This window comes from Nilaparvata lugens, chromosome 11 (assembly GCF_014356525.2).
Source record: "Nilaparvata lugens isolate BPH chromosome 11, ASM1435652v1, whole genome shotgun sequence".
Taxonomy (NCBI): domain Eukaryota; kingdom Metazoa; phylum Arthropoda; class Insecta; order Hemiptera; family Delphacidae; genus Nilaparvata; species Nilaparvata lugens.
This window is the reverse complement of record NC_052514.1, coordinates 16,878,090-16,901,296: the sequence shown is the minus strand read 5'-3', so window position 1 is coordinate 16,901,296 and position 23,207 is coordinate 16,878,090. Positions and strand designations below refer to the sequence as shown.

General features: G+C 33.5%; 1 protein-coding gene across 1 annotated transcript in view; it reads right to left on the bottom strand.

The window, feature by feature from the left end:
• LOC111060217 (neurogenic locus protein delta-like) overlaps positions 1–23,207 on the bottom strand; it is a 28,672-nt gene that overhangs the window by 3,437 nt on the left and 2,028 nt on the right. The window contains exons 2-6 of the mRNA XM_022347870.2: positions 13,727–13,904; positions 7,182–7,301; positions 6,675–6,735; positions 4,992–5,122; positions 1,807–1,867 (exon numbers count right to left, since the gene is read on the bottom strand). Of these exons, the coding sequence (XP_022203562.1) occupies positions 1,807–1,867; positions 4,992–5,122; positions 6,675–6,735; positions 7,182–7,301; positions 13,727–13,904 (551 nt within the window). The remainder of the gene's footprint in view (positions 1–1,806; positions 1,868–4,991; positions 5,123–6,674; positions 6,736–7,181; positions 7,302–13,726; positions 13,905–23,207) is intronic.

Sequence of the window (23,207 nt, the reverse complement as noted above, 5' to 3'; positions counted from 1 at the left end):
GTGATTTTATTGCAAATCAATAAACCTTTAAATAAAACAAATGAAATATTCTCCACCACAAAGTTCATTAAATATACAGCGAATGTCCCACGAAAGGTGTAACAGCCGAAGACAACCATAGATTTGACATGAGATTTGCAACAAAAAATGTTCAGTGAAATTTTCCAATATCGACCTCAGTTTTTGAGATATGTTAACTTTTCGATATTTTTGAGAAACGTCAATTACAAGAAAACCATCAATTAAAAACTAATTCTGAGGATATAGTTAGAAAGAGGAAGAAATTTCCTATAAGATTCATATAATTAGTTACTTTGTTTGGCGTTTTTGAACTTTTTATGAGCGTACAAACAGTTTAGAATTTGGCTTTGAAATCGACAAATGCACTTTTTTTAACCTTGAGCGCTCATAGAAAGTTCAAAAACGTCAAACAAAGGAACAAATGTGATAAATCTTATTGGAAATTTTCTCCTCTTTCTAACCATATCCTTATAATTATTTTTTGATTGATGGTTTTCTAGTAATTGACGTTTTTCAAAAATATCAAGAAATCGATATATCTCGAAAACAAAGGTCGATATAATAAAATTTCACTGAAAACTTTTTGTTGCAAATTTTATTTAGAATTTATGGTTTTCGGTTGTTACACCTTTTGTGGGACACTCTGTATACATTATATTGAAAATGTATTTTTCTCATACACTCATTAAGGTTACTCATCATTCTGGTTTGGTATGAAAATTATGAAGTGTTTTTCATTGCAAAACAATAAACCTTTGAATAAAACAAATGAAATATTGCCTACCACAGAGTGCATTGAATGGTTTGGCTTGAAAATGCTGAAGTGATTTCATTTGTGAATCAACAAACCTTTAAATAAAAAAATGGAATATTGCCTACCACAGAAGAAGTTCATCAAATACATCAGCATCCATAGTAATTAAAGAAAAATGTTTCAGAAATCATATCATTTTGAAATTACTGTACGACTAGACAATGAAATGAAATTGAATGAAAATGCTGTATTCTTTACTGGGAGGTGTTAAGACTCAAGTCTTTTCCACTACTCAACCTTGAAACAATGTGTGCTCATTGAAAACAAATCATTGTTTTCAAAAGTGCCAATAAAGTGTGCAAGAGGGCATGACATATATTATATGAAAGTGCTCTTCTTCTCACGTTTGCACAGTTTAATGGCGTTTTGGTGTCACTTAGTTTGTATTGAGTATAGGTAATTTGATGCTCTTTTCTGGTGTTATTTAATTAGGCTGAACTCTCAATTTTTTGGGATCCACTTTCTCAGCAACTAAATCAGTAAACTAACGTCAATTCCATCATTACATAGTCCATCACGTCATGCATCCATACTATGTAATTTGACTTCTCAAATAAAAGAGAATGAATTAAAGTAGTTCCTCCAAAAATGTATGATTGTTTTTTTGTAATCAGGTTTGTCTTTCACAGGTAGCCTATGGAAACAAATCATACTGTAGCCTTCTTCCTTTTGTCAACGTATTTCTCTGAATAAAATATTTTCCAATAAAAATATAAAGACCTAATTTACAAATTATGAAAATATTTACGTTATCTATGTAGTTCTCTACATAGATAAATTACTCTCTAAACAGAGTAATTTCATTTTAGTCCGCGAACAACACTGTTTCATTACCGGTACTGCATGTACACGTTTTATACTTGTATGTGGGAAAGTGTTTCACTAATACATATAAGTTACAAGTCTGTACCATACTCTGTTGTTTCAAAGTGCCTATGGAATATTGAAAAAAAAATCTAGTGCATACTCACCTACATTCACCTGGTTTCCTACAGTAACCATGTTCTTTGTGACAGTTTTCTGCACAGATAGCTGTGAATAAAAACAGTATTCCAATTTAAATTTAATTTCAAAAAGCTTGATCAAGAAATGTCACATTTTTGGAAAAAATGTCACGTTTTTGGAAAAAATGTCACGTTTTTTGGAAAAAATGTCACGTTTTTTGGAAAAAGTGTCACGTTTTTTGGAAAAAATGTCACGTTTTTTGGAAAAAAATTGTAATAAATGTAGCATTAATGTATAAAGACAAAAAAAAATTTTCCTCCAACTCCTGTCTAAAGTGCTTACTTTACTCCTTGGAACGTAATACTAAAGTGTCACATTTTCGCTCTCGGGAGGAAAAAACAGGAAATCTCCCTAGAGCGTAAAAGTAACTTCATTTAAATAACATGGGAAGCATCTCTATTTTAAAAATGTACATTTGAAAAAGGTTAGAAGGTCTAAGTTCAGATGAGGAGTCATTGAGCCAACTAAATTCAATAGGTACCTCAACCAGACATTCGATCAATATATGAAATTTATGTTTGTATGCTAAAATTATTACAAACTTCATATCACTATACTAAAAAATGTATAAATATTTCTTTATATTCCATGTTATTCAAAATATCAGCCAACGAATATTCCTCATTAACTAATCAAATTTGAAACGGGAACTTCATCATAGTTGTAGTTGTGGCAGCCATTGTTGTTACAACTTTTGCCGACAGATAGCGTACCGGTACAGGGCTGTCGGCGGAGAACTGTGATAACAAGCCAGCCGAGCTGTTTACGTTTTAGATTATGTTGTAACACATTGTTTGGTCACGTACATTTTTAAAAATCATTTTATTTGCAGTTTTTATAAAATGTAGGTGGAGGAAAAATGTTGTGTATATCACGAGTGAAAAATGTTTTTTCACCCTCAGGAAAATTGTTGCCCTAGGCTTCGCCTCGGGCTTCAAACTTTTCCCTCAGTGAGAAAAAAAATCACTTTTCACTCTACATATACAAATAACAATTTTTGAAAGGTTTTTAATAAAAAAGATTCTTTTTTCTCTTTTTCTCATGTAATAATATAAGCTATTCAATTATAATTGATAGAATTACAACATGTCAACAGTAGTAGTGTCAACACAGTAACTGTATTTACATTATTGTCTCTGTAGTGTCAACCAGCCAACTCTATTTCACAGAATCATTTGAGAAGAAAGGAACTGATGAGAGAAACAATCTAAGCTTTCAATTGAGCTAGAAGGGAACTTATATTGATAGACAAAACCTCTTACTCTAATTTATCAGAACCGTTTGCACAGTCCCAATTCAAATAGGATCTCAGCTTAATCAATGTCAAGTTTATTCATTTGCTATAATGCGATTCATTCTATGATTAAACCACCAAATGATTCAATAAAGTTAGAGCTTTCACTGTGCGAACGGCACTGATCCGTTTATTTAGCTTTAGGGCTCGAAAATACACCATCGATCATATTAAAATCTCATCTCGGAAAATTTTGTACCTAATTATTGAGTTATATTATATCGAAATGATAATATACAACAGATACCGGTATAGCATATCACAAAATATATAAGGTACATAATTTATAAAACAAAACATAAATCTATATCTACTAGCCATCAGGCTCGCTTCGCTCTCCATATCCGTCTAGCCAGACCCCCGACTGCATCGTCCAAAAATGAGATCAGCGGGCTTGCTTCGCTCGCCTGCATGTACACCTCAGCGGAACCTCTGTACCGAATTTGAAAGTATTGTGTCAATTTGATCTAGAAAAACATACCTGTTACTACTATATCGGCGTATCTTTGGCGAACAAAATTCTTCCACCTAAGCTAAACCTGTGTACTGATTTTTTAAAAATATATTTCCATCAATTATTGAAAAAGGTGAGGAAACGCAGAAAAGCTGAGAAAACGCTAATAAATTTTGGGCGTATCTTTGACGTTATTTCAAATTCCTTCTAACACAACATTATTGCACCCCAGCTGAGCTTCTGTAGTAAATTTGAACATGTTCTGTTTATTTGTTCTCGATAAAGCTGAGAAAACGCTAAAAAACGCAGATTTTGGGCGAATCTTTGGAAATTTTTCCAAATCCGTTCTTATTGCGCCTCTAAAGGGCCAACTGAACACACCTACCAAATTTGAAATGTTATGTCATATTTTTATCATATGTTAGGACGATCCAGTCGGGGGTCCAGACCAAACATCTGGCTAAACGGATATGGCGAGCGAAGCGAGCCAGACGGCTATTAATATAATATTCCCAGGAATAGCTCTGATTGAAGTAGCAGTACCCAATCAATTCTTCCGCAATAAATCAGGACCTCCTAAATAGGTATTGGATAAATTGGTATTTAGGAGGTCCTGGATAAATGCATTTCAATCTTCAACTTGGTGCCAACCTAACAAAGTCAACTCAACTTAATGCCAACCTGACAAAATTTTTAATTTAGTTACCAGAGCAACTGTTTCGAAGAGGTACTCTCTCTAGATTATAGTTCTATATTAACATATGGTATGGAAATTTCAATTATAATTTAATATATTGGAATAAGAAGAATATACATGCTAAAAGACGAACTTTAAACCCTTAAAAACCACCCTTAGAGTTAAAATATCGCCAAAAGATTTCTTAGTGCGCCTCTAAAGGGCCAACTGAACATACCTACCAAATTTGAACGTTTTTGGTCCGTTAGATTTTTAGTTCTGCGAGTGAGTGAGTGAGTGAGTCAGTCAGTCAGACAGTGAGTGAGTGTCATTTCGCTTTTATATAATATATATTATATAGATAAAAGGCCAAGTCCCGACAGACTGAAATCACACCACAGCCCAAACTACTGAGCCTAAAAACTTAACATTTTGCACACTTGTAATACTGTAGGCCTATATATAATACAGTGAATTCATACAGACTTGTTAAGAAACTTCCGAACATTTTTTCTGATATAGTGCTTCACATAGCTGTATTTTTCACTTGCATGGGTTGTAGAAAAAAAACAATAATTCCAAATTTTTCATCTCTTTTTAACAATTTTTCTCCTCCACATGACTTTCTCTATTTGTAGAATTTTTTTTTGAGTACCTAGTTCAAGTAGCATCAAGTGGAATATTCCAATAATATTACTTGAAATATTTATAATTGTTTTTCACTTACGGGTTTGACACAAGATTCCGGTCCATCCTTCGTTGCATCTGCATTCAAGTGGCTTGGTGCAGTAGCCATGTTGACAGCCGGGAAGTACCTGGCATTCCTTGCAAGTCTCTCCGGCCCAGCCTAATCTGCATCTGAAATTCAACCATTTGTTTCATTCCACCACTATTCTCAAACATTAACTACTCTCTATCGTAGTTTATTATGTTATTGCACAGATAGCAACATAGTTTTGTTATGAAAACTCTAGGTTGTTGTCAAAAAAATCACTCATTTATTTTAAAAAATCACAAATATGTTTCAACACCAATGGTATCATCTTCAGTCTCCAGTCCAATGTTTCATTGGTGTTGAAACATGTTTATGATTTTTTTAAATAAAAAAGTGATATTTTGACAACAACCTAGAGTTTTTATTATGGATAGGTATCACAATATCTCACCATCAACAGTATCAGAAATAATTTTGCTACTTTGGTAGTGTGAGTTAAATTTTCTGAAAACGTACCTATATATATTCAGGGCTACTTAATTTTTCATTTGTAAAATAATACCATAGTACCCTTTTAAGAACTTTTAATATAAAATAACAAATAAAAACACAAATTAAAAAAAAACAGTTTCTTATTATGCTTGAAAATGGAGTTTAGCATCCGAAAATGGTTGTTTTTTTAATTTGTGTTTTTATTTGTTAATGGTGATGGTTTCAATACATAAAAAAATTTCATTTTCAAGAAAAGCCATTTTCGGATGCTAAACTCCATTTTCAAGCATAAGAAACTGTTTTTTTTATTTGTGTTTTTATTTGTTATTTTATATTAAAAGTTCTCAAAAGTTATAAAAAATTTCAAAGTTCTCAATACATAAAAAAGTGTATTTGTTAATATATTAATAGTTTTCGAAAGGGTACTATGATATTATTTTAAAAATCAGTGAGTTAAATCATAGAGAAACAATAGCATAAATAGATATCGCATGGTATAGGGCGTTTATGTCGCAACTTTCACTGTTATCTCAAGCCGATTATTGTAGATTTTTACTGTTTTGACCGGGTAACAGTGTATATATGTCATAAAGCTTCACGGGAAAGAACTACGTGGACTATCAGCTTGAGATAACAGTAAAAGTTGCGACATAAACGCCCTATACCATGGGATATCTACTTATGCTATTGTTTCTCTATGGTTATATATTTATCGATTGACTGAATGCCATCCAATATAATAAGATTCAATATGAGAATTATTATCGCTATGGTAGCATGAATCCACTGGCTCAAAACCCACCAACAACTGTGTAGGTCCACTTATCTTCTATTGTATCACTTATTGCATCTATTGTCTATGAATAAATGAAATAAAATTATCATCAGTCACATTACCCACGCACAAGCATAGAGCTCTTGTGAACAACATCAGCAGAAGAAAAACCAGGGGTATAAGTAACATACCAAGATTCTTTTGAATGGCTGCAAGAGCCAAGTGACGTCTAAATGGTCGTTAATATATGGTAGCATGTTACAAGCTAAAAGGTCTAGTTGTATAACTGCATAACTTCAATTACCATAAGATAAAGACTGCTAGAAGAGCAAACTTTTCATTAGTGAATCAATAATCGCAGTTTATTCAGTGAATTTATATATTTTTGAATAACCGTAATTAAAATCATAAACTATTTTAGGCTATACCTGCATTCACCAGGCCATTCACAGTATCCTCGTGTTGAATGACAATCAAGTCTGCAGATTGCTGAAAAATATGAGTTAAAATTTAAAAATCTTCCACAAATCAGAATAAAACATTGTAATTTGTGAGTTGTTTTATTATTAAATTATTGATTTATTCATTGTTCAGAAAGCTCTGTCCATGAGAAAACTTACCAGTATCTTGGGGTTTGTATATCCATCTCACATAAGTGTAGTATGTACAGAATGTCTTTTTTTAGGGCTACTTTTAATATAAATGCAAATATAAATCTGAGTATCTTTTTGAATTATTCTGACAGGACATGTTTCACTAATGCCATTTTTTCATTCTATGTACCGTACAGAATGTATAGTATAATGTTAGAAAATGATTGAATTAACGTTATTTCTTCCTCCTTGAAGAAAATCAGTTTTCCTTTGTGCATATAAGTTGATACCTTTCAACTAGAACATTAAATTTAGATTGATGATATCAAAAATGTGACTCACGGTCAGAGCAGAACAATCCATCCCATCCTTCTTCACAAATGCACTCAAAGCTGTTGTTGCAATAGCCATGCTGGCAGCCTGGCAGGGCAATGCATTTGTTGCACAGCTCACCGTAAAAACCTGTCAAATTCAATTTCCAGTCAATCAGTAATTCTCACCACAAAAATTCATTCAAATTCATTATTTCTCTATATAAAAATTATAAGAAAACTAATGACTGCATATCAAATTGGTCATTTTTAGTGTAAAAATACAGAGCTGAGAAAATATCATACATTTCATTTTAGCCCGATAATAGTTTTTAATTAACATGTGTTAGAGACTCAATTTTATAAGGCCCTGATGATAGATTGCGCTAGGGTATTACTTATGTTGTTGGTGTTTATGTACCGTTTTGTGTTAACGCTCCTTAGACTAGCGAAAGAAATGGCGAACAGGGTGTATGCGTAGCCCTTGGTTCTGTGTGTGTATTTTGCGAATTTGCGATGCGTTTATTAAAAGGATCAAACGAATTCAAGTGTTTTCTCTATTTAGTTGAGAATGAGTACAAATAGTGAGAACCCTTATACATGAAAGAGTGAATTCTGTTTGATTTGGAGCTTTTGGATTATCACAAAATCAGATTTATTCAGGCATCATCTTTTTATATTGACTGTTTTTATATTATAGTGTCAGTTTGTACTCATGCATATTGGCATATATGCCATATTGCATATAATATATGCCAATATGCAAATACAAACTGACACTATAATATAAAACAGTCAATATAAAATGATAATGCCTGAATGAACCTGATTTTATTAATTATATCTGTTGTATTTTATTTCAAGCTGAGAAAGGCCTTCCAGTGGCTTTTAGATTTTGTAATATTTACAAATCTCGAGTCAATTGAGTAATTCTCAATGACAATATGACAATATTGAGAATCGTATAACAGTATTAAGATAATAGGAATACTTTTTTGAGAAATTAAGTACTTCTGGGGATTTCTTTATGGGAGTTACCAGCTAAAAAAAATATAAACATTCTCCTATGTACATTCTAAAATCAAAATAAAATATACTACATTCTTGTATCAAAAATTAATTTAGATAGTCCTTTTGAGGTCGAGTTACCCCACGACACCATAATATGGGTATAACACTATAATTTGACAATGTCCCAATAATAGACTGTGGCGAAGAATGGACTGAGTTAAACAACTAAACTAAACTTTTTTATAATGCAAAATTCCTCAGTTCAGCCTTTTTTAGTGTTCTCTCCTTCCTCGCAACTTCCCTTGATATTGTATTTTCATTTTATTGTGTTGAATTTCCTAATTTCAATTTGTAATTTCAAAAAAATCTAATCATACACAACAATAAAATTAAAATACAATATTAAGGAAAGTTAGAAGAAAGGAATAGGGGAGGGAAGAACACTACAAAAGGCTGTAGCCCACTGCTACATGTTATAGAGAAGTTTAATAGAGATCAAGTGATCAATTTGTAATTCAGTTACAAATTCAATTTTGTAATTTCTATGAATTCATAAATATTTTTCATGATATCATATTTAATATGGTACAATAGGCTCTAATTATCATCGTGTAGCGACATTCAATTAATTTCAAGTAATTTTGGACATTTGTAATGGTAAAGATGATTTCGAAAATGTTTTTTTTTCTGTGAAAATTGGAAATTGAGTTTTAACCTTCTTTAACCTCAAAATTGTTCCATCAATCAGATTTTCAACTTGACTATGTGTAACGCTAGTTCGCCTCCATGGTGCACATTGGGTAACGCTAAATGGACTAGCAAATAATGGCGGTCAGAAAAACGTATGTTCTCCTGACCGAAAACTACACAACAGAGTTTGAACAGGGAGGAATTTCCCTTGGTATTTCCCTTCATATCTATCAGTAGTACAGTAGTTGAAATTGAGTTATTGGAAGAGTCTTGTTATCAGAACTGATAATTTTTAAAAATAAAGTTGCTTATCTTTGCGGAGAAGGATTTCTTACAGCTGCTGATATATTGACAAAATGAAGAATAAGACGACTTCTCCTTGATAATTACATATACATAATATAATCATCACAATTTTTTTTTTTAGTTCGCTTTCTTGAAAATTCACCGTTTTCCTCCCATTCTAATCTTTCCATTATTACCTGTGATCTCAGGAGCTTCCTCATCTAAACCATGCCATGAACGCTCTCTTGGCGCTTCCTTTTTCTTCTGTTGCTCCTATCCTATCACCAATATAACAAGCATTTTGAAACTATCATCAAGTTTTACATCTTTTATAAAACTGTTAGACAGACTATAAATTGATAATGAAGCGAAGATTGAAGAATTCCAAGTGTGGTACGTGTATGAATTTAATTGCGGGTGATTGTCTTGCTGTTTTTTGCGAGCACATATGTGAGAGTTGGTACCACATAGAATGTACTGTTATTAATGAAATAGAGTATCAAAGACTATCAATCTGTGAGGAAAAATGGTTTTGTGGAAAATGTGAACTACATATTTCCAATGGTGAGCTCAGAAAGGAAATAGATAACCTAAGTAAGACTATTCAGTTCATGCAATCAGAAATGAAAGAGTTCAAGCAAGCTTATGATGAACTCAGTAAACAGAAAAGCAACTTGAGTGAAGTATGTCTAAAAAAAGAAGAAAAAATAAATAAAATACAGACGGAACTCGATATTTTAAAATCTAAAAATGAGCAATGGATAACGACTTCTTCAAAGAGAAATAATTCAATGAGATATAGTGGAATGTCACCTCAACAATTGAATAAATCAAATTTTTCCTCTCCTGTAATGACAAACAATAGATTCTCCTGCTTGGATGAGTATTCAGAACATAATGACTCATTGAACAGTAACAGTGATGTTTTGAATGGGAACAGAGGGGTGAAACACATTCCTAGAATACATTTGACTGAAAAAAAGGTTGAAAACACTACTAAATCTCACGAACAACGGAAAAGAAGTTTTGGAAGAATCCATTTATTTGCAGACAGTCATGGACGAAATTTGAACAATATTATCAGTAAGATTAGTGACTATTCAGTTGTTTCGACCATCAAATCTGGAGCTAAATTTGAGTATGTAGGACCAGACAATTGTGCTGATATTCGATCAGACGACTGTGTAGTGTTGCTGGGTGGAACAAACGATGTTGGTAGGAATGAAACGAAGGATTTTTTGATAAATTTGCGGAAAAAACTACAAGAACTTCGACAATCGAAAGTCATTGTTTGTTCTGTACCCCATCGTCACGACTTGGCAGATTGGTCATGCATCAATCAAGAGGTAAAGAGGGTTAATACGGAGATTGCTAAACTGTGTAAATATTTCAATAATTGTCAATTCCTGGATGTGAGTAATGTAGGCAGACGGTTTCATACAACTCATGGGCTCCATCTTAACTATATTGGGAAAAAATAATTTCACAGAAGATAATAAACTTTGTAGACAGTTTTTCATCAGGAGTACAAAAGAACTGTGTTTCTGAGCAGGCTATTCCTTTACATGGGAAACATTTTTTAGACGTGAAGTGATAGGTAATAATGCATCGCTATCAGAGCCAGATTCTAGTAGCCCGTTACAAACTAATGCAGCTCTGGATGAGAATGCTGACTACCAGCAAAGAGTTCTTTTTTTGAATTTACAAGGAATCTCAGGAAAATTGAACATTCTTTCCCACTTGGCTGATCAGCACGATTTCAGTGTAATGTGTTTTAGTGAGCACTGGAAGCGGAATGATGCTTTGAGATATGAGGTGATTGATATAAACTACGTCCATGTCTTCTGTCTTCAAGTTACTGCAGAAAAGATCACTCAAGAGGAGGAGTAGCGGTGTACTTGAAACATAATTTAAACTATGAAGAGATTGACTTAGCTTGGATATGCGAGGAACTTACATTTGAAGCAGCAGCTGTTCACCTGAAGGAGTACAAAGTGATCTTAGTGAGCATATACAGATCACCATCAGGAGACCCTATTCTTTTTATGGAAAAGTTGGAGCATCTCCTTTTCTACCTAAGAAAGAAATATTTATTGGCGGGGACTACAATGCTCATTTTGATGTAGCAACAGAACAATCCAGTGTGCAGAAGTTCAAAAACCTCCTAAGCGAATTTAACATGGATTACTTGAATATGTTGCCTACACGAGAGAAAGCATGTCTGGATAATGTCATCACCACAGTCGACAAACAAGACATTCATTTGAAAATACTGAATTTCAATTTTTCAGACCACTCTGGTATCCACTTGACATTTTCAAATAATTCAATGAATGATAAGGTGCCTTCATTGAAAAAGTTTGCAAGAAATGTATCACTAAAAAGGCTTGATAGGTTGAAGAATAGATTGATGTTGGTGGATTGGAGGAAAATATTTGAGGGTATAAAGGAGGCCCAATCTGCTTTTGATCATTTCTTTGAAGTCTTCTACAAAATATTCAACGAAATATGCCCAAATATACCTATAAAAGAAAGTAAGAAGACACGGAAAACTGGAAAAAAATCAAATTGGTACACCACAGAATTGGCTGAATTGAAGAATACTATGATGGCTTTCAGAACTATTTTCCTACTAAATAAAAGAAATGAATCACAATTGGCATACGAAAAAAGTAAAAAAATCTATAAGGATGAACTGAATAAGGCAAAGCTCAATCATAATGCTGGCTACATTGAAAAATCTGACAACAAGTCAAAAGCTGCATGGACCCTTGTTAACAAAGTGAGGAATGGAGGTTTCAAGTCACAAAGCATCGAGATTCCACCAGAGGAGTTCAACAACTACTACCTCTCATCAGTCCAGGATGCAAGAGACAGCATTGAGCGACCTCAGTTGACAGCTAAGGACTTCATGGAGCGCCTGCCTTCTCCACACAACAATTTCAAATGGAGGGATGTTTCTTGTGCGGACGTTTACAAAGTTATAAAAAATATGAAAAATTCAAAGAGCAAAGACATATTTGACATTTCCAACCAGGTTTTGAAGTGTGTGTGTGAGTCTATTGTTGTACCAATTACTTATTGCATCAATATGTGCTTGAGACAGGGAGTTTTTCCAACAAAGTTGAAAATCTCAAGACTGGTACCATTGTTCAAAAAAGTGGGGATAGGTTATTACCTAAATGCTATCGTCCAATCTCAATAGTTCCAATTTTTGGCAAAATTTTTGAACAAATTGTGAAGACCCAAATCTGTACCTACTTTGACAGTCTCAATTTGATAAGTAGTTCCCAGTTCGGCTATAGAGTAGGCAAAAATACTACAGGAGCAGTTTTAACTATTATCGATGATATAATACAGGCTTTTGAGGATAAGTGTGTGGCTCAAATTACAGCATGCGATTTAAGTAAAGCGTTCGACTGTGTAGATCACTCAATTCTATTTCAAAAATTAAATCACTTGGGAATACGTGGAGAGTGTCTCAATTTTTTCAAGTCATATCTGGATAACAGATCGCAAATAGTTGATGTGAATGGAAACAAATCATCTGCTTCCTATGTCAAGTTTGGTGTGCCTCAGGGTTCAGTACTGGGGCCACTGTTGTTTCTAGTGATGGTCAATGATCTTCCTAATAGTATAACGTCTTCAAAAACAATCATGTTCGCAGATGATACAACTTTTCTTTCTGTTGAAAGAGATTTACAAACTCTAAACAGGATTGCCAATGAAACCTTAAATCAAGCTGTCATATGGTTCAAAGCTAATAGTTTTGTCATCAATGAGTCAAAAACACAAGAGGCCATTTATTCATTGAATACCAGATCCAAGTTCCCAGAAAAATATGTGAGAAAAATTAAATTACTGGGGGTTCAGATTGACAATCATTTGACATGGAGTGACCACATAGATTCAGTATGTAGTAAGCTTTCAAAGGTTATTTATTTGTTAAAGACTTTGAAATACCATGTACCTGAAAGTTATTTTATAAGCATCTATTATGCTCTTCATTATTTATGCTAAGCATCTAAGATGCACTTTACAATTTTCTAGTCAAAAATCCCTTTTACAGCTTGAAAGAGTACTATGAGAAGTGAATATTTGAATGTATTATGACTTTTAAAAAATGTATACTTTGATGTTATTATGACTTATATTGTACAGAAATATATTAAGATGTAATTGTAATGTATTATAACTATCTTGACAATGTCTCATGCAATTGTGTAATTGTTCTTGGACAAATAAAAATATTCTTTTCTATTCTATTCTAACATCTCAAAGAATTTGGAAATATACAGTGTATATCTAGGCATTTGAGACTCATGAGCTACATATTAATTTGTTGTGTATCTGCCATACGCAACAGAGAAGAAAGTAGAATTCCTTCTAATTTGTGCATATGCTAAATAATAATAATTGAATTAATGATATTTTATAGTAGAAATCACTACCGTAATACCCTATTTATACTTCTTTATTCAATCACAACAATAATTAAACAGTTCAAATAGCCCTAATATTAAAATACTTTATCAGAAATTTTATTTATTAATCTATGTATTAATTTGATAAATATGTTGCAGCTGATACCTAGCTTGCAGCGGCACTCTCCGGGTCGTTTGCAGTACCCCTGCAGGGGGTCGCAGCCCTTGCGACAAATGGGCACATCGCACAGGTCCCCCTGCCATCCGGGCAGGCATTTCACGTCGCCGTTGTCATCACACGTGTAATGACTCTGCTCGTTCTGCGAAGTCGGCACCTCGCATGCCTGAAACATACGATTCCACATGATTAATTGATCTGCACAGACAACTTAATTTGGATTTATATTTGTAATATATTTTAATTTCTATGAGAGTTGATAATCAAAAGTACCTTCAGATACTGATTTTGATAAGATATAGTAGCAATTCAGAAGTCGTAGAGAGAACATCGTTTTAATTGTTCGTCGTAGTTTAGTGTAGTCAGCAAATTTTTTGTGTGAGTGTACAAAAATTTCGTCAGTAGTGATAATCAGGTCAGAGCATTGAACTGTGTACAACGTTAAATACTGTAAATTCGATATGAAATGGGATCGCCAGAAAAACTTTCTCAGTTTCTAGCATCGGAGTTTGAGGAAAGTGAAAATACTAGACGTGAAAGTGATAATCCTCAAAAATCAATGGAGCCCAATAAAGATAATAATTTGGTTAACCAACTTTGGACTCTGAAGGCATCTTTTGAAGATTGGGGCACAAAGCTGTATGATAAGAAAAAAATATGTCAAGCAGACTATAAAGAATTTCTTGTGCTTTGTGAGAATCTTGCAGTAATCGCAGGGAAAACCGAAGTGAGCAGTGAGGGAAACGCGCAAAATACAAAGGTAGATGAAAGACTTGATTGAAAAACAAATTGAGAAGCTTTCATCAAGTCTGATAGTTTCAACTCCAATCAAGAAGCCTAGCTACGCCGAGATGGTCCAACTACCCAAGAAGAAAGAAGAAAAGAAGCCAGGAGAAACAAAGGAGAAATCCAGTGAGCAGAGGAGCCGGCCGGTTCCTAAGGATAAGACTATCCTAATAAAGCCGAAGGAGATCCAGGGAACGGAAAAACAGACCAGCGAGAACCTGAAAAAAGTTATTAAAAAAACTATGTCTATCGAGAACTCTTTGAAAGTTAAAAAAGCAATCAATGTGAATGGCGGAGGAGTACTTCTTGTGATGGACTCTAGTGTAGATAAAAATAAAATTTTTAGCGATTCTACGCTACAAGATGCTAAATTCGAGGTAAGTGAGCCACCTAAAATTAAACCTAAATTGGTAATATACAATGTCCCTGCCGAGTGGAGTCAAGAAGAAATAGTTAGCGATATTTTCAATAGGAACTTTCAAGATTATATTTCACTTGAGAAATTCAGAAATTCTTTTAAACCAATTTTCAAGATAGGCCCAAAAGATAGGAAGCAGGTTAACTGGGTTGTAGAATGCGCAGCAGATATTAGAAATAAATTAAAAAATATGAGAAGAGTATTTATAGACTGGTCATCAAGCAATGTAAAAGACTTTGTATCAGTAAGTAGGTGTTTCAAATGCAATGGACTTGGCCACATCGGACGTTTCTGTTCCCAGGAACACAACACATGCAGCCACTGTGCAGAGACCAATCATGATATCAAGTCGTGTCCAAATCTAAATAAACAACCAGTACCTATGTATAAACTGTAAAAAACGTAACAATCCAGCTAACCACAAAGTAAGTGACAAAAACTGTCCGGAGTATGAAAAGGCGCTGAGGAAGGTTGTTGAAAAGACCGACTATGGGTATTAAAAAGATTTTTCTCGGTGCCTTGCAACACTTCAGTAAACAGGATAAAGTTTCTATTGTTACACAAAATAATATTACCAATAAGAATATATGTGAAACACTAGATACATTTAAAATGTTCAACATGACTGTTAAAACCCCAAAAAGTAGAATCAATCTTGTTTATAATTATGGTGAATATGTAGATTTAGTTATCTCGTTTGCATGTAAAGAAGGAGACAGCATGATGTTATCTAAGGGGCTTTCAAAATTCTTACAATGCTCCAAAATTGATTTTAACGAATGGTTACAACTTCCTAACACTGAGGTAAAATATGTTAAGGCCTTTTCTGTAGAATCTCACTGTCCTGTATTCATTGTAGAAACAAGCAAACAAGCTCAACTAAGATTTAATAATATGCTTGCTCTACTTAACAGGTGGAGTTTGGATAATTACCCTTTAGTAATAGGAATTGATATTTTTAACTATTCAATTCAAGATAATATACCGTCAATAAGTATGCTGAGTTCTGTCCTTGAAAATGAAGCCCTTCGCTTTGTATTTTATAATCAAGGGATTAGAAATATTGATTACTTGGAAATACCCAGTCAATTTAATAACAGCGATACTGAGTATCCTGCTGGTTATTTGAGGGTATGTCAAAGTACGAAAGATATATTAATACAATGATAGACCTGCGTAATCTCCTTGAAAAGGCGGATGCTGAAAATGCTAAAATATATAAAGAAGTTCTCAATAGTATATACAAAGACGTAACGAACAAAACAATTGATGCTGTGAAGAGAAAAAATATGAACATATTTGATAATGATATGAAGAAATTTTTATTCAAAACAAACACTTTTTACAGAATGGGGTATAGTCTAGAAGAAGGAGGCAAATATGTTGAATTCCTAGAAGCCGAAAATAAGTTCAAAACCACTGAAAAATACATATTAGTCACTAAAGATACAGAACTTATGCTGGATGGCGAGCTAATAACTAAAATAAATAAAATACACATCAACAAGCCTCTATTCCCACAAGTCAGTTGGATAGAAGGAGTACCTGGCTGTGGAAAATCTACATATATCATAAGAGAACACACGCCAGGAAAAGATCTAGTATTAACTCAAACTAGAGCAAGCATTAAAGATATAAGAGAATCAGTCTCAAGACGTTACACAAAAGAGAACTTATCTATCCAGCTTAAATTAGATTATAGAACAGTAGCATCCTACATAATTAATAATTCGGGCAAAAAATATGAAAAAGTTTACATTGATGAGGGACTAATGATGCATGCGGGATACATCGGATTTATTGCAGAATTGAGTGGAGCAACGGAAATTATAGTAGTAGGTGACTCCAAAACCTTACATAGAAAGATCTCCAGTAGTTACCAAGTGGAACAAAATTTCAGATTTCTGTGAGCCTGAGGAATATATAACAATGACTAAGCGGTGTCCTGTAGATGTCTGTTTTGCCCTTCAATCATTCTACCACGAAATCAGCACAAAAAACCCCCAAATAAAATCTATACTTCCAACTTTAAAAAACGGCGAAACTCATCAGCTAAAGGAAGATACTCTGATACTGACATTTACGCAAAAAGAGAAACAAATTCTAAGTAATTCAATGAAAAAATATAAGTCTCAAAGAATTAACACAATTCACGAAGCACAGGGGCTCACATCAAAGGATGTAGTATTAGTGAGAATTGACACAAGAGACAATACAATTTATAACAGTGTGCCGCATGCTATTGTTGCAATATCCAGGCATACAGAAAGTTTCAGGTATCTAACAACAGGCTACAATGATGCAGTTCAGGACATAATTGATAGAGTGAAGGACAGGACAGGAGAAGAGCTTTTGTCATGGAATCGAGAAAGGTTGTTGAAAGGAGAAGCTAATACTAACAAAATTGATCATGGCTGATATCGATGAAATCCTTACATCACTGGAAACTGATAACTTCACTCCAGAAATCGATGACTACATTAATTTTGTTCCTTCCATAAATGGAAAAAATGTTGAATTTTTAAATATTTTTTCAACTAATATCCGTAGCCTCCATGCAAATTTCAACCAGATCAATTATTATACGGGATAAAATGCATGATAAAATAAGAAAAGGCCCTGCAGATGCTGATTCGATAAATACATACAGAGTTTATCGTAATACATTGAATAGACTCATAAGTGAGGCGAAGGATAACTATTATAGGGATAAAATAGAACAATGTAACACCAATAGTTCAAAGCTTTGGAGGTGTATTAATGAGGCTATCGGGGAGGGGAAGAAAGAGTGTTGTAAAATTGGAGTTGATGCCAAGAGGTTGAATGACTTTTTCACCAATGTTGGGGAGAGACAGGCTAAAACTATAAACAATGATCCCACAAGCTCTCCAAATTTCAATTTCAACAACGATGTAATTGAAACTCCTCTACCGAATTCCTTCTTTATGAGACCGACAAACTTCAATGAAGTTCAAGCGACAATAAAAGAGCTGAAAAATAACTGCACCCCAGGCTTGGATAATCTCAATAACAAAGTACTCAAACATATAAGCCACACTATTTCACAGCCGCTTTCCGTGATTTTCAACAAATGCTTTGAACAAGGCTACTTCCCTAAACATTTCAAAACCGCCAAGATAAAACCTTTATTCAAGCAAGGAGATCCCTTGGACCCAAGTAACTACAGACCAATCAGCCTTATTAGTAATCTAGCAAAAATCATGGAGAAAATTATAAAGAAGAGATTAGTTGTGTATTTGAACAAGCATAAAATAATAGATAAGAATCAATTTGGATTCCAGACTGCGAAAAGTACCGAAGATGCGTTAATTGAATTTTCTAATACTGTTTCACAAAACTTGAATTCCAATGACAAATCTATAGCAGTTTTCCTGGATATTAAAAAAGCCTTTGATACTATACCACATAGTTTTCTTTACAATAAACTCGAAAGATATGGCTTTAGGGGAATATTTCTAGAACTCATAAAGAGCTACTTGAGAGATAGAACCCAGTCTTTAACAATCGACGGACTTACTGATGTCTCCAAAATGACCTCCTACGGTTTGCCTCAGGGAACGGTACTATCACCAATCCTCTTTATATTATATGTCAATGACTTATTAAAGCTGAAATTAAAAAACGCCACAACTATATCATTCGCAGATGACACTGCAGCTATTTTCCATGGGGAATCTTGGACTGGGGTACATGAAATTGCAGAACAGAACTGTTTGCTCATAAAAAATTGGTTGGACAGAAACACCCTGAGCCTGAACATTGAAAAAACTAATTACATCACCTTCGCATTCAATACAACTGGTAAACCTGATGAGAATTTAAATCTGAAACTCCACTCAAACTGCAATAATAACTGCACCTGCCCTACTATAAAAAGAGTCAAAAGTACCAAATATCTAGGTGTCCAAATAGATGAAAATTTGAAGTGGGACATACACATAAAATTTATTTGCAGAAGAATGAGATATCTATCCTATAAATTCTACGAAGCAAAAAAAATTCTGAACTCAAAACATCTAAAAATGGTTTACTTTGCACTGGTCCAGTCCATAATTCAGTATGGTATATCCGTATGGGGGGGCTGTTATAATTCTCACTTAGAAGAGCTTTTCATAATTCAAAAATCAATAATCAAAACAATTTTAAATAAACCCAGACTTTACCCAACCGACTTGACTTTCAAAGAGTTTAATGTGTTAACAGTTAGGCAGTTGTACGTAATAAATGTAGCGAAATATATAATCAAACATAAAGCTAATTTTCCTTGCACAAATAACACAATCAATAACCTGTACAATCTGAGACCCTCCTCAAATAAGTATCTTATGTACAATACAAACATTGAAACCATCAGAAGACAACTTATATATTTAAGCACTAAATTGATAAATAAAATTCCTGAAGAATATATCTGCTGCGCAAAATTGACTAAAAAAATAAAGCATGATATTAGTATTTGGATTAAAACGAACTATTTTTTCTACCTGTAAATTAAACAAAGTAAAAGAGGAACTTAGTGTTTTTGTGTGCTCACTTACCAATCTAGTGTGGACCTTTTTATTTATTTTTCTTTATTAAATTAACTATCCTATCATCCCACCTCACCTTTTTTCCTAATCCTTTATTTTCCCTCTCAAGGATTGAAAGCCTTCCTAGTACATGGGTAACCATAGTTGGAAGAGCTTCAATCCCACCCCTTTACACCAAATTCTGAATTAGCATCTTGTACGGACATTTTTGTTTTTTTTTGTACTAATTTTGCTAGTTGTTTATTCTTGTTGTGATTTAATATTACTTGTATTTTATGTATGTGTGTAAAGGAAAATAAATTGAAATTGAAATTGAAATTGAAAATAGTGTGATATTTATCTACAATGCAACACTAGTATATTGTCAAGAAATATCATGAATTTATCGAAAAATTACATACATGTTTCAACGCCTCATTGGTGTCATCCTCAGCAGTCTCAGACTCAGTGTCATATGTGGGTTGGCTATGCAACTTCTCAATAAATACATGATATTTTTGGAAAATAATATTCTAGTGTTTCACAATCTAAGTAGGTCTACCCTACAATCCCTTTTAACATTTATTTTTATATACTCAAGAAAGTGGACATGTTTTATTCCTGTTTGTATTTTCAACTTCTTCTATTATATAAATCAACTTCCTGTGTAGTAGTGGAAGTTGATATTTCACACTATCACAGTAATTTATAGTTTACAAGAATTAGTGTAATATTGTGATAGGAGTCGAAATTAAATACGGTACAAAGATTTCAAATTTTCATGTTCACCCGTCACCCAAACCAATTAGAGTTCCAGTTATTGTTATTCCGTTTCAATAATCTCACATGAATATAATGTAATTCACTTACAAAACTACAGCACAAGCCACAGAACAAGAGTTAATCACTCACAAATTACATAAATTGATCGAATTGTATTCATTGATATGATTAATCAATTATTTAAAAAGTATTTTATATAAGTTACTGGTACTTAATATATAGAGTGGGCCTACGGTACCTACTTTTCAGCCACAGGATTTTTTTTTTAAATTGCAAAATCACCAGAAGAATTTATATCGTATATTTCTAGAAGTTCAAATTATTGGAAATACTGTACGGTAGTCCAAGAGTTGTTAAAGATTTTTTTTTGTGATTTATAAAACTCCTTTCATGAAGAAAAACAATATTTTCCTGCTCAACATACATCTTTAACGAGCTTTGAGGTGTTGAAACTTGCTGAGTTTTTTGGTTTTGTGCAATTAGAGAAAATACTTGTTTTAATAAATGTTAATTATCATATTTATGTTTATTGAAAATATTAAAAGATTCAATACAGTAGCCTGCATTGAAGATTGAAGAGGCTACTTTGCCGGCTGTAACAACATTATTGCATGAGTTACGCATTCTCTTTTCCTTTTTTTTGGAAATTCGAACAAACCCTCAGTTGAACAGATAATGCATTGAATACTTTTCTGCCAATGAGCTCAGGTCCTAGTTTATAGAAGGAAGTCCTCTGAGTATCAAATGTCAGGGAATCTTTTAACAAACTATAAACATCAGCACACCCACCGCAACCGCATAGATCCATCGAACACATCCTTAGATTTGAGAACAAGAACTTTTGTCAAGAGATATGCCTAGGCCTACTACTGCTTGTAGAGCCCTATAAATTTAATAACAGTTATCAATTCCAAGGACCTCAATATAAAGAGCAATATTCAAATCTACTAGGTGTACTGTACTAATAACATTAATCATAGAATAGATTTGATGCGTGCAAATTGATTCATCTTCATTCAACTTATGAATTAATTGAAAACTGAAAGTATTTGTCAACATTATTTTTCATATCATATGATTTTTTGTAATTTGATCAATATATGTCTACAAAAGAATTCCTAAATATCAATCTCTGTTACAATGGAATAGAAAAATTATTTCATTCTTATTTACATTATGAAAAACAAAAAAGTATTTTCTTTTATTAGGTACTTACTACTCGAAATATAATATTGTTGTGTAAAATAAATAAAATGAGCGAAGAATAGAGTAGGCTACTTTTGAATTAAATACCGTACAGTAGGTACCTAATTTAAAAGATGTGCTTTGGCAAACTTTTCAGTTTTGCAACAATAGATCAATTGACAAAGGAATTTTGTGGAAATGTTGGAGCCCAATTTTTGATTTGCAGCTTTGTTGGGACCACTTGGCCCTACACTGTAACACATCACTATAGAATCCACTCTTCTTTGATTTAGCCTACATAAGCTGCGCATCAAAGATGAACTTTAATATCTAGTCATTCTTGAGTACCATATACTGTGATAGAAGTTTAATATTGTTTTATTTTACATTACAATACCGTAGATTATTGAATAACATGGCTTATTTTATTGTGCAATACACACGTTATTATTCTGAATAAAGTCGCATCTGCTTATTACAGAGATTATCTTAATTTTCTCACATAAGGAGTGAATGAATCGTCATCTGCTTATTATCACAGAGATTCTCTTAATTTTCTCTCATGGTTTCACACATAAGGAGAGAACATTCATCATTTGCATGCACTCTCACTGAGAATTGCATGCATTCCCGGTTGCTTCTGTAAGATTTAACCGACGTTAAATGACGCCAACGTATTGTTGTTCGATTTATTTTCATTGATTCTTGTAGCATTGCTTCCGTTCGATGACATCATTTACAACGGTTAAAATATTATAAAAAATCTTGTAATTCAAATATAATAAAATTTATAGTAGACCCACGGGCAAGGGGCTTTAGCTTCTATTTTTATTTATTTATTCATGTAACAACAAACAACACTGATGTGAACAAATTGGTAAATAAAATACTAAGGCAATCCTAGTGTTATTTTCTCTTCCAAATTTAGGTGATGACACTTTTCAAATAGTGGGTTGAGCAATGTTTCTCTCACACATTTTTTTTTCAAGAAGGAATAGAATAAAACATTGAAGCTGTAGCTGCTTATAGATGAGGAAAGTAGAGACGCCAAGCTACTGGCGGCCAGTGATTTTTATCTTGTTAGATTGATGATGGAAAGTGACCACAGAGAAGGATGGTATATTTGTATCACTCCTCTGTAAAGTGACCTTATGAGAAGCACTGGCCGTCAGTAACATGCCGTCTCTACTTTCCCCGTTTAAGCAAGTAATACATCGAGCAGTCATCAGCCAATAGCAAACAAGTGCATCTCTCAGCTAGTTCTCTATAATAATAAACTTGGCATAAATGAACTGTGCTACGTATTCTGGGTCCGGATAACGGTAAAATAGAAACATTGAAAGCAGCTGTAGTGAGGTTGTTGTGGGACACCTCTTGTAACAGTCATAACTCCAAAACTTCCATTCAACTAAAGCTGATAGTTTTAAGTGAATCTAAACGTATGTATGCTGCTATTGACGCGGTACCAGCAGAATACGTGCGTCTGTGGTGTGTGAAAGAGTAAACAACAATATTTTAAGGAGAGAGAGTATCTTGTTGTGTGTGTTATATATTTATTTAGCTCTCTTCTTTGTGTAAGTAAGGCGCCATTCTCATTCTTGGCGCATTCTAGTTAAACCGGACCAGTGATCCTTCCGAAAAGTGAGATCTTTCTTTTCTTTTGTGGAGCATGAGATCAATCACTATAGCGCGCTCCTCCACTCCCATACATTAGCGGTCAGTGCTAATTGCTTGTTGGAAAGATATCAGAGGACGGGCTTTCCTGATG